The 12,790-nt window shown below is 36.0% G+C and overlaps 1 protein-coding gene across 1 annotated transcript in view; it reads left to right on the top strand.

Annotated features, from left to right (window-relative positions):
* LOC141513277 (nidogen-1-like) overlaps positions 1–12,790 on the top strand; it is a 95,392-nt gene that overhangs the window by 23,181 nt on the left and 59,421 nt on the right. The window contains exons 6-8 of the mRNA XM_074222962.1: positions 1,527–1,727; positions 3,043–3,288; positions 3,703–3,846. Of these exons, the coding sequence (XP_074079063.1) occupies positions 1,527–1,727; positions 3,043–3,288; positions 3,703–3,846 (591 nt within the window). The remainder of the gene's footprint in view (positions 1–1,526; positions 1,728–3,042; positions 3,289–3,702; positions 3,847–12,790) is intronic.

Below are 12,790 nucleotides of genomic sequence, written 5' to 3' on the forward strand. Positions count from 1 at the left end.
ACCATGCCTGACAATGAACAATTTATTCCATGCCAGTTGCTCAGCCCCTCTCTGTGGAGAGGAGGAAAGTATCCAACATCTTCAGCCCCCTAAAGTCAAGATTTCAATCATCCTGTTTCATCTCATTCCTCTTTCTATGCTGATCCATTTGCCTCAAGAAGTTCTGCATTAAATAATTAAAAGGACTACATTCATATGACTTTAGTTTGCATAAATTGAATAAAATTTGCTTTATCTGATGACCTCTTTGGCTACTTCTACAAATTAGTAGTAGAAAAAAAAGGTTATAGGATGCCACATTCTTCTACCCATACTGCTTCCATGCTTTACAATTCCTTTGGTTTTGAGTCAGTGTACAGACAGAATCTGATCTTTTGTATTATTCTATAGTTAACAAATAAGGCACCAAAAAGTTCCATCTAGTCCTGTATATTTAAATGCTCTTAAAAGATGAATCTGAGGCAGAGTTAAGATATGATAGGCAATAATTTTCCTTGGGCTACACTTAAGAAATCAATAGATTTAAAATATACTCCCATTCATGTACTGTTTTGAACAAGCAAATCTATTGGACCAAGAGATATTTTATACTCAATAACAATATTTGCTCATTCTCTATATTTCTCTTCTCATTACTTTTCATCCTTCTCAGTAGCCCCAGAGACCTCAGCCTTAAAGTTGAGATTGGGGTAACCATATAATGAGAATAGACAAATATAGGAATAGGCAAAAAGTTAGGATTAGAGGAGAAATGCTATTTTATTTTAACCTAATTTTAAATATATTGTTGATGTCTTTACATCACTCTCATTTCTGGGAGGCGACCTTCTTCTCTCCTATCCCATCTCAACCCCAGACTGAATTCTTCTTGAAACAGGGAAGAAACATGGTATACAGCAACCATATCTGTGTTATAATCAGAATTTTAATAGTCCCCCTGCCTCTCTTTTTTCATGAATGGATGTTTCAAACTCCATCAGGAGAATGTGATGTGCTGAACCACTTTCAGAAAGGAGCACGCCTACTTAAAATTGTTCTGGTAGTGGTGGTGGGTTGAACTGAGCTATTATCTTCATTCATCAACTTCTGCTAGTTATGCAATAGCATGCATTTTGTAAGATCACTAGCTGGCAGGCACCCAATGGCCATGTAGCATAAGGTAAATTGGCCCTAAGAGGATTAAATTCAAGATTCCAGTTGTTTTCACATGTGGTTTCTAATGAAATTAAAGCAAGGATCTAACACAGACTCCTTAAAAAAATTCCACCAACATATAGTAATTAAGCATTAAGGAGTAAGAATGGACAAGATGTAATAATGGCTCACATATCTATAAGGATTTAAGGTTTGCAAAGTGATTACATAAATCCTGACAAAAACTTTTGTATGAGGAAAGTTCAAAACTCCCAGAGGCTCAATATAATTTTTTTTGCTTGTTTAAAGTTAAGCATGAAAGTATTTATTTATAACAGTTGGATCCAGTAAGTGAACTATTCTGTGGTTATCATAATGATTTGACTTTACAGGAGGAGAGTTCACCCGTCAAGCTGAAGTGACTTTTGTTGGGTACCCAGACAAGCTCGTTATAAAACAGAAATTCAATGGCATTGATGAGCACGGTCACCTGACCATCACTACAGAGTTGGATGGACGTGTACCTGAAATCCCATTTGGCTCATCAGTCCAGATAGAACCTTACACTGAGCTCTACCATTATGCCAACTCTGGTAAGTCCAAGTTTCTATTTGAGATGATCTTTGAACCCCAGGCTACCTTAGAATCATACTTAGCCTCAATTCAATACAGATTTATTAAGTATCTACTATGGGGATAAGAAGCTCTGATTTATACCCTAGTAAGGGAGATAAAGTTATCATGCCAATTAGAAGTTGAGAACATAAGCAACAGTATGGTCAGATATTGTGGCAGAACTTAAGAGAGAGATGACTAAAGAGGACTCAGAGAAGGCTTCATAGAAAAAAGGGCAAACCTTAAGCTAGACAAAAGAATTTAATAAGTGGAGATAAGAGACACACATTCAAGATGACACAGCGCTAGGAAAGGGCTAAGTTCAAGAGTATTGGCCTGAGGAGGCAATCCTAAAGGATGATAATAATAATGATAATAAAAATAATAATACCTAACATTCACGTAATCACTTATAATGTTCCAGGGACTATGCTAAGTGCTTCAAAATTATCTCATTTGATTCTTCCAACCATCCTGGCACAAAAGTGCTATTATTATGTCTTTTAAAAAGTGAAGAGACTGAGACAGAGACTCAGTGACTTGCTCAGGGTTATCTAGCTAGTCAATGTCTGAAACTGGATTTGAATCCAGATCTTCGTTATTCCAGGTCCAGTACTTTATTCACTGTACTCACCTAGTTGCCTAAATAATTAAGAAACTAAGAGGAGACTCCCTATCATCCTCCAAGCCCCATTCAAATAATTACTAAAAAAAATCAACCCCCTGACTATACAAAATCCTGTACATGAATAATTTAGACAGTGCTACAGGGAGGAGATATATACATACATACATACATGCATACATATATATATATATCATTCTATTTGTGTCATTAATTTCTAATTTTATATTTTGGTGAACTATTATGTAGAAACTACAGCGAATCACAAAAATGTAAAGCTTCTGTCTAAAGGTTTATTTTAAAGCAGGAAGTTGAAGGTAACCAATGCATGAGTGAGCAGAGATTGCTTTTCCTTGTAAAGTTTGCCTCTCATTGCTTTTTCAGGTTTGATTACTGATTTTTTCATAACTTTGCAAAAATTGCCCTCTGACATAGAACTGACTTCTATGTTCTGGGTCAATTTTGAAATTCCATATTTTAAAAAAATCCCTTAATCCTAGAAAGAAACAATGTACTAAAAATAATAGAAGAAAGAAGGAATTTTTAGAGGCAAAAAGATTAGTGCCTAATAAAGAAAAAAATTTCACCCATTCCAGTCTCATTCCATAAACCCCCTCCAAGATTTCCTAACTTCTTGTTGATGACTTATCTCTCTCTCCCTTTTCCAGTTATCACATCCTCTTCCACCCGAGAATATAAAGTGACTGAACCTGATCAAGATGGAATCGCTTCTTCACATACCTACACTTACCAATGGAGACAGACCATTACCTTCCAGGAATGCACACATGAGGACCCTAGACAGCCTCTTCCTCCCACCCAGCAACTTTCTGTGGATAGTGTATTTGTTCTATACAATAAGGATGAGAAGATCTTGAGATATGCTTTGAGCAATTCTATTGGTCCTATTGGGGGTATGTAAAGCAGTAGTTTTGTGGGACTTGAGAGCATGTTTGTGTGTGTGTGTGTGTGTGTGTGTGTGTGTGTGTGTGTTTAAATTCATGCTTTAACTTTCTGTACTTTTTCTTTGACTCTTGGTGTCTAGCATAATTTTTGAAAAGGTGATGTAAGGAGAGGAAGAATATAAAAATATATCCTTTGGCCCAAAGGAAAGAATAAAAGGGTGCTTAATCTAAAATGTGGGTCATATGTTATCTTATTCCAATTCTCCATCTAAGAAATATTGATGTGCCGTCATATGCAGAAATGAGAAGCTTAATGTTGAGTTTATTGCCCATGGTTTTCAAAGTCAAGAAAAAATCCAGAGGTATTCCACTGAGTGCTTAGATACACTTAGAAAATTAATTTCACAATGTCTCCTTTTTCAGATGGCTCCCCTGACTCCCTTCAGAATCCTTGCTACACGGGTACCCATGGTTGTGACACAAATGCAGCATGCCGCCCAGGTCCAGGGAGTCAATTCATTTGTGAGTGCTCCATTGGCTTCCGAGGAGATGGACAGATTTGCTATGGTATGGCTATTAATCCTGATTTGAGAAGAGTTGAGATAGGAAATTAATTTTTTTTAACTACTCACTAATTATGGTTGTGCTTGAGCTCAGGGTCCATTGGCATTTTCCTACCTATTCTTTCCCAAGAAGAGACCACAAGTTACTCAGAAGGATGTCATCAATTTATTCACATCTTCTAGGGAATGCCATCACAGTTCCTATGTGCTAGTATTTATAGGAACTAGGACTCAGGGTCACAGAATCCCTGAAACCAGTTACAGAGGTTTACTCACTTTGGGAACAGAATTATCTTCAAGGGTTCATAGTCACATGTCCTTTCTCCTTCATAATTACTCCTTAATGCTTTACTCCCAAGAATTCACATTTGGACAACTTGCTTCCCTTTCCCCCTCACACTGATTCCTTAAGTCTTTACTATGTAGCAAGGACTTTGTTAATGTTGGGGATACACATATTGTCAAAAAGAAAGATAATCCCTACCCTTACACACCAAAAGTGAAAAATAACATCCAAAAGGTAGCTGAAAAGTATGTAGTGAGGTAAAAGTGAGGATAAAAGTCCCTGGTCAGGCAGGGAATGGTTTTAAAGTTCAGAAAAATCAGGAATATGTCTGACAGGGAAATAAAGACTGGTTGGCTTGAACCCCTCTGCAAGATGGAAACTCCAAGAGGAACTCATCAATGGGGGTCAAGAGCAAGAATATTACAATGAGAAGGCTTCAGGCAATATCCAAGGAAATTAGATATTACAGAGCAAGGATACCCTAAGGGAATCCTTCCTCTTCTCCCTCTCTGTTCTCTCTCTCTCTCTCTCTCTCTCTCTCTCTCTCTCTCTCTCTCTCTCTCTCTCTCTCTCTCTCTTTCCCTCCCTCCCTCCCTCCCTTCCTCCCCCCTCCCTTTCTTTCCCTTTCTCTCCCTTTCTCTCCCTTTCTCTCTCTTCTCTTCTCTCCCCGTTTCTTCTACCCCATCTCTCTCTCTCTCTCTCTCTCTCTCTCTCTCTCTCCTCTCTCTCCTCTCTCTCTCTCTCTCTCTCTCTCTCTCTCTCTCTCTGCCTTGCTGCCCTACCATCCACCAGTGTTCTTAATTTAACATGAGTGGGAAAAATACTTCAAGAATCTCTAAACCTGAGTGGTTCAAAATTTGATAGTTATCTATCATATTGGAACTAGCACAGTATTTGTAGAAAGCAGAAAATGCTTGAAGATGATTGCAGTTGACATTGATAATATAAGTGAATTAATTAACAAAATGTATATGAGAGGGACAAGTTAGGATGCTGTAGCCCAGGGATGTTAATTGATTTGACCCAGGTCACAGAGGGAGTAAATACCAGAGATACATTCAGTTCTTCCCACTCTACCATGCTGTCTCATGTTAGATTTTGTTGGCTAGCGTTCATTAGATGTTAACACCAAGTAGGATGAATAGAAGTTGTTGTGTGGCTGATAGAAAGATAGCCATCCAACATGAATAACTCAAAAAGGTAAAGGAATATGGAAGTTGCTGACCTCTCTTCTAGGGGTACATTTCCTCCAAAAAATCAAGCCCCCATTTATTTTCCCCAAACTAAATTCAGATGTGTTTTGCCTTTCTGCCAGATGATTTCATCTCCAAGAAGTCAAATTATAAGTTAATATCACATGACAAACTCATGCTGCAGTTCCTAGACTACAGTCTTTGGAGTTTCATCTATTTGTGATGCCTTAGCTTATGGATGATTTGATTTTTCAACTCAAAAAGTCTCTGTCCTGTAAAATCAATATGCAGGGGAGGCTAGGTGATGTAGTGGATAAAGCACCGGCCCTGGAGTCAGGAGTACCTGGGTTCAAATCCGGCCTCAGACACTTAATAATTACCTAGCTGTGTGGCCTTGGGCAAGCCACTTAACCCCATTTGCCTTGCAAAAACCTAAAAAAAAATCAATATGCAGGTAACATCCAATTATCGTAATATTTAATTTTTTTTTGTTTTTTAGGTTTTTGCAAGGCAAATGGGGTTAAGTGGCTTGCCCAAGGCCACACAGCTAGGTAATTATTAAGTGTCTGAGGCCGGATTTGAACCCAGGTACTCCTGACTCCAGGGCCGGTGCTTTATCCACTACATCACCTAGCCTCCCCATAATATTTAATTTTTTAAAAAATCTTATTTTCCCCATTTACCATCTTGGAAAAAAATTTTTGAACTTATTATCTAGGAAGGCATGAACAGTTTGCTTTTTGTCCTATCATTTTTTCATCCTGGCTTATTAACATCATGGAATGTTGGCATTTTCTTATTCAAGCTGCTCATTGTTCTAGGCTACTAAATTATGCTTCTAAGTGTCAGTGACCTATGTCAATGCCCTTTAATCTGAAATTGCATTAAGCAGATCACTTCATGTATTATTCCAACGTGGGAAGTATCCGGGGAGAATGAAAGTGAATTAAGCCCTTCCTTTCCAACTGTATGAGCCTGTTGAATTCCATGCCTGTAACTGTGCTCTAATACAATAAAATCTGAGGAGCAAAGTGGGGCTACCTTTGATCAGTCATCAAATAGGCATGGTATGATCTGATTTTTCTAACGATTTTAATTGTGCCAATGGAAGGAGTTTTGCTACTTGATAGAATGCATCCATTTCTTGAGAGGTTAGAAATTTATTAAAATGGATTACTTAGAAAATAAAAAGTGCTCATAGAATGTATGATTTTGAACAAGGCTGTTGGTATGTGTGTTTTATAAGATTGAATCCCAGCACTAAAGCAGTTTATAATTTCTTAGGAGGACAAAAATGGATAAGCATATAATGAATAAAAGATGGAAAAAGCAAACATGCCAAAGTAGAAATAAAAACAGGAATGATAATAAATAAAATTTATTTAGTTAAAGTTTGCAAAATGCTTTACAAATATTATTGCATTTTATTCTCGAAGCAGTTCAAATAACAGACAGTTCAAATAAAAGACAGTTCAAATAACTTGCCCCAAATCAAACAACTAATAACTGTATAAGGTCAGATTTGAATTCAGATCTTCCTAATTCTAGGTTTAGTGCCCTGTCCATTGCACTATTTAGTTACCTATAATAATAAAAGTAAATATATCGATCAAGGAATTTACTCCAGATTGGACAGTGATGACTATGACAAAGAAGTGCTTACTTTTTTATTAAGTGCTTAGTATTGTCAGCCACTGTGCTCAGCACCAAGGATTCAAAGACAAATAAAAAGAAAGACAGTCCATGTCCTCAAAAAACTTTCATTTTAAAAGAGAACAGAAAAGTTGGAGGGAGTGGATATAGACTGGTGGGAAAAGCAAGTACATTTCTTATATGAGGGCATGGTTTTGAAGTCCAGAAAATCAATAACAGGGCTAGGAAGGAATGAAGGCCTCTAACCTGTGTACCTTCACACACACACAAAAATCAACCAATGGGGGAAGGGAGGTGGGTCCTGAAGAGGGACCTTCCAGGTGAGTAGGACTCTGTTAATTGGATGTTACAGGGTGAGGAGGTTTTATGTAGTGAAGTAAGTTCAACAGTGAAACAGTAGTAAAGGGTTAATTTTCAGTTAAAAAAAGAGGGGAATGAAGGCAGGTTGACCTGACCTGGGTTGAAGTGGGGGGATTTTTCCTGGTTTGTAAGTATGTATAATAATATATGAGAAACATTTATTTCTTCTGTCCATTCACTGAGGTAAAAATAAAACATGCTGACTCAAACAGGAAATTCAAATTTTAATTAGTTCTTTTCCCATACCTCATGGTATTGGGCTTCTTAAAGTCTGTACTAAATGGAGCATAAATTCTATAAAGAGACTATGTTTACTTTTCGAAGATCAGTCTAGGAAAGTACTGAGAAGTTCATAGCTGGTAGGCTGACCACTTGATGATGAATTTTTTAGAAAATAAGAAATGATGTTTAGTTCTGTGTGACTTTTTTTCTGTTTCTATAATGTCAGTTGAAGAATGGTAGAAAAGGGAACAAAGGATGCTGACTCACATAGTTTCTGCATCCTCCATAAACATTAACTTGTTAATATGCCAAAAGTAGGATTCTTGTCCCCTGACTAGTGAGTGAACATATTCATGGAAAGAATGGGAACATATCAATCTTCATGTTCTTGCTGTAAATGAAATCAGAAGATAACAGGAAGTTACAGCTAAACAGAAAGATGGTTCAGCTTATACTTGAAGAGGTGAATGAAGAAATAGATAGAACTGGTCTTAACATGCTTCCAAATGCAACAATAGACAACATTTTGTGATATATTTGTTCTAGAATAATAAAGCTCAAGACAAGTATTTTCTTTTTTTTTAAGACAAGTATTTTCAAAAATGATCTTTAAAGTAACAATAGCTTGGGGTGGCTAGGTGGTGCAGTGGATAGAGCACCGGCCCTGGAGTCAGGAGTACCTGAGTTCAAATCCAGTGTCAGACATTTAATAATTACCTAGCTGTGTGGCCTTGGGCAAGCTACTTAACCCCATTGCCTTGCAAAAACCTAAAAACAATAACACTAGCTTATGCATCAATATTTATGGCAAAAGGTAAAATGCTAGAAAATTTTAAGAATAATTCAATAAGTATCTCTATGAAATTAAGATTTGAAGGTAAGAAATGAGAGCAGCCAAAGATTCAAACTATATAGAAGGGGTGACTAGATGATGTAGTGGATAGAGTCAGGAGTCAGGAGGACCTGAGTTCAAATTCAGACTCCAACACTTAATAATTACTTAGTTGTGTGACCTTGGGCAAGTCACTTAACCCCATTTGCCTTGCTAAAAAACAAAAATAAAAAAGTAAACTACACAGAAACCTCATGCCTTTATCATGAATTTTTTTTCTAAGAACAAGCATTAGACATGTTGACTACCAAAAATATTACAAAGAATGAACTTGATTATATTTTAACATAGGAAATAACTAGTTATGCAGATGGAAATGATTTCTGAATGTTAGAACATGTAAAACCATCAATACAAAATTAGAAGAAAGAATACATGGTATGAGACTGAGGCAAATTCAACCTGTCCTATTTGAATACAGTCTTGATGGTAAAAAGTGGGGAAGTGGGCAAAAGAATTTTAAGGATATTAAAACAAACTATCACTAGTTACTAACGGGGCAGCTAGGCAGCTTTATGTGGGGGACAGAACACCAGCCCTGCAGTCTGGAGGACCTGCTAATTGGATGTTACAGGGTGAGGAGATTCACTGTTTCACTGTTGAACCAGTAGTAGAAGTTTATTTTTTGAGTTAAAAAAAGAGGGGAATGAAGGCAGGTTGGGATGAAGGGGGGATTTTTCCTGATTTGTAAACATATATAATATATATATATATATATATATATATATATATATATATATATATATATGAGAAACAGTTACTTCTTCTGTCTATTCACTGAGGTAAAAATAAAACATGCTGACTTAATTACCCAACTGTGTGACTTTGGACAAGGCACTTAATCCCATTGCCTTGAAAAAAAATAAAAAACATAAAAATAAACCCCAAAGAACTAGAAATTACATCAGATAGCAAACCAAAGGTATATATCCAAATTCTATCCATGGTGTGTGTTTGTTCATTTTTAAAAATTCATTGAGCATGGTAGAGAGAAAAATGATGCCTTAAAACAAGAGTTCTTAATATTTCATTAGAGCACCAGACTGAGTAGTACAGAAATCTGAGAGAAAACATAATATATCATTTTTTTTTCTAGCCCAGAAGCAGGAACCAAAGTCAGAAAGCTGCTGTGTCTCTCTGATCCCTGAAACAGACTGTGTATCAAGCATGATCTTTGGAGTAGATTTGTAGCTGAGCACAGGGCTGACCTGTAGTTGTGTTCCAAGGCGAGAAGTAGCTGTGAATACAGCAAAGGAGCAAGAATAAGAGCCAGCTTGCATTTATGTAGTACTAAACCAGTCAGAATTACGAGGAAATCTATGTCTTGGTATGAGGTTGGTCTGCTGTATTTCAGGGTCAGGAGCATTCACTGCTTAGAGGATCTACTTCAGACTGATCTGCCCAGAATCTATGTACTGCTTCAGAAGCAGTGATAGAAATAAATAGTAGTTATGTGGCACTGATCTTGGAGTGAAGTTGCAGATTTAGCCCCAACCCTGATTGAGGACTGCAGCTATATGACTCGGGCAAGGACCAAAGACCAAGGGCTTCTGTCACTCTGAATTTGCAGAGCTTTCTTGCTAGCTGACAGGGACTGGATCCAGTAGTAGTTTACTGGATTTTCTAATGAGGGGCAAACCTATATTACACAGATTTAAAATGGGGGTCAGGAGCTTGAAAAGTTCAGATCAAGAGAATACCAGGTCAGAACATCAAGTACAACCTCCAGCATAAGCTGCTCCTGAGATCTTTGAAAAACATAGCACTAAATATCTAAAAATAGAGTAACAAGATTCCAAAGAATACAAAACAGGACCTAATAAGCCCCTGGTATTCTCTTCAAAATGTCAGAATCTAGATTTAATACAAAGCCCCATTTTAGGAACCAAGGTGAGAGAGAGAGAGAGAGAGAGAGGAGAGAGAGAGAGAGAGAGAGAGAGAGATGAACGAATCCTATGATGAAGAACTATGATGCAGTAATGCTCAAGACTCAAACTCAAAAGAAAGCAAAATACCAATAAGCAGTGCCTCAAAGGAAAAATACAGCCTGACTACAAGGTCAACTAAGATTTATGGAAGAAATGAAGCAAATTTTTAAAATATATGTATTACAAATTAAGTAAAGAACTAGAGGAAGGAATTGAAAAACAAGTGAGAATTATGGAGAAAACTCTTAGAGACTTAACAAATTAATACAGAGGCACAAAACCTTACTCAAACCTCTCTAAAAATTGGAATGAACTAAATAGTAATTAATAACTCCTCAAGACAAAAGAAATATTTTTTTAAAAATCAAAAGCCAAAAAAAAGAAGAAATTGTAAGAAATAATAAATTAAAAACAACCAAGCCAGAAAAGAGATCAGGGAGATAATTTTAAAATCACTGGGTAACCTGAAATTCCTGGAGGGAAAAAAAGAATCTATTTTCCATGGTTTTAGAAATTGCAAGAGAAAATGACTCAGATCCATTAGAATCAGTAGATAGAGTGAAAATAGAAAGAATTCACTCCAAATCAGAATCCCCAGGTCTGTCATAGCCACAATCCAGAGCTTCCAAGATAAAGAAAATATTGTAAACATCCAGTAAGAAAGAATTCAAACATTAAGGAGCCACAGTCAAGAACATACAAGATTTACCAGCTACAACATAAAAGGAATGTAAAGCTTGGAATATGATGTCCCAAAAGACATATAACCAAGAATATTTTACCCAGTAAAACTGAGTATAATTCTACAGAGTAAAAAATAGTGTATGAAATAAAAGAATTCCAAGCATGCTTGCTGAAAAGACCAGAACTGTTTGAAACTTTGAAATACAAACACAAGAGTCAGGAGAAACATAGATAAATGATGTTGTTGTTGGGCATTTTCAATCATGCCTAAATACTTTGTGACCCAATTTAAGATTTTCATCAGAAAAATACTAAAATGATTTGCCATTTCCTTCTCCAGTTCATTTTTACATATAAGGAAACTGAGACAAATAGGATTAAGTGAATCACCCAGGGTCACACTGCTAGTAAGTGTCTGAGACCAGATCTGAACTCATGAAGATGAGTCTTTTTGTTTCCAAGCTCAGTGCTATCCTCTGGACCACCTAGCTGTTGCCAAATAAAATAAATACAAGTGAGCAATCAGCCAGGACTATATAATAATGAATATTTATATTCTAATGGGGAAACTCATATGAGTACTCCCCAAGGTCTAATTTTTATCAGGGGATATAAAGGGATCTAAAATAAACATGTTTTGTTCTGGATATTAAAAGGTAATACAGCACAGCCAGGTGGCACAGTGGATAGAGTGCCAGGCTTGAAATCAGGAACACTAGCCCCCAGCATTTACTAGCTGTGAGACCCTGGGCAAGTCACTTAACCCTTTTTGCTTCAGTTCTTCTAAAAAATAAGCTGGAGAAGAAAATGGCAAACCACTCTTATTATTGCCAAGAAAATTCCAAACAGGGTCATAAAGAATTGGATATGACTGAACAGCAAATTAAACACTGCTTCAGAACACTGAAAACACACTTAATCTCAATATTACATAAACTGTTTATAAAAGTAGGAAAAAAGAGATACTATCAAATTCCTTCTCTGATACATTCTTGAAACCTAAACCAGAAGAATAAATTTTAGACCAATATCCCTAATGAATGTTGATAGAAAAAACCTTTAAATAAAACAATAGCAAAGAAATTATAGCAATGTATCATAAAGAATATATGCTATGACCAAGTTGAATTTATATTAGGAATTCAGGGTTGGTTTAATAATATGAAAATTCTAAGCATAATATGCCATATTAGTAAGAAAAATGTGATTATGTAAATAAATGCAGTTTTTGCCAAAATATACCCATTTCTATTAAATATTAAAAATGTAGAATTAAATGAATCTTTCTTTAACATGATATATTTTATTTAAAACCAAGAGCCAGAAATATATAGAATGGCATTGAATTTAAGGCCTTTTCAAAAAGATCAGAGTAAAACAAGGATGGCTGCACTACAAATTGATCAGCATTAGAAATGCTAGTTATATTAATTAGAAAAAATGAAGCAAAAGAAATAAATATAGGAAAAAAGGATACAAAATTATTATGTTTTGCAAACAGATGGCTTATTTAGAAAACCTTGGAGAGTCAACTAAAATTTAATTTAAAGAATAATTTCATAGGATATAAGGTAAATACACATAAATTATCAGAATTTTTGTTAATTACCAATAGAACTTAGCGGAAAGTTATAGGAAGAAATTCCTTTTAAAATAACTACAGAAGGTAAAGAATATGTTATAATAGTAGGGGTGCCCATCAATTGGAGAATGCTTAAAAAAATCATGTT

Source organism: Macrotis lagotis, chromosome 2 (genome assembly GCF_037893015.1).
Source record: "Macrotis lagotis isolate mMagLag1 chromosome 2, bilby.v1.9.chrom.fasta, whole genome shotgun sequence".
In the NCBI taxonomy this organism is placed as follows: Eukaryota; Metazoa; Chordata; class Mammalia; order Peramelemorphia; family Peramelidae; genus Macrotis; species Macrotis lagotis.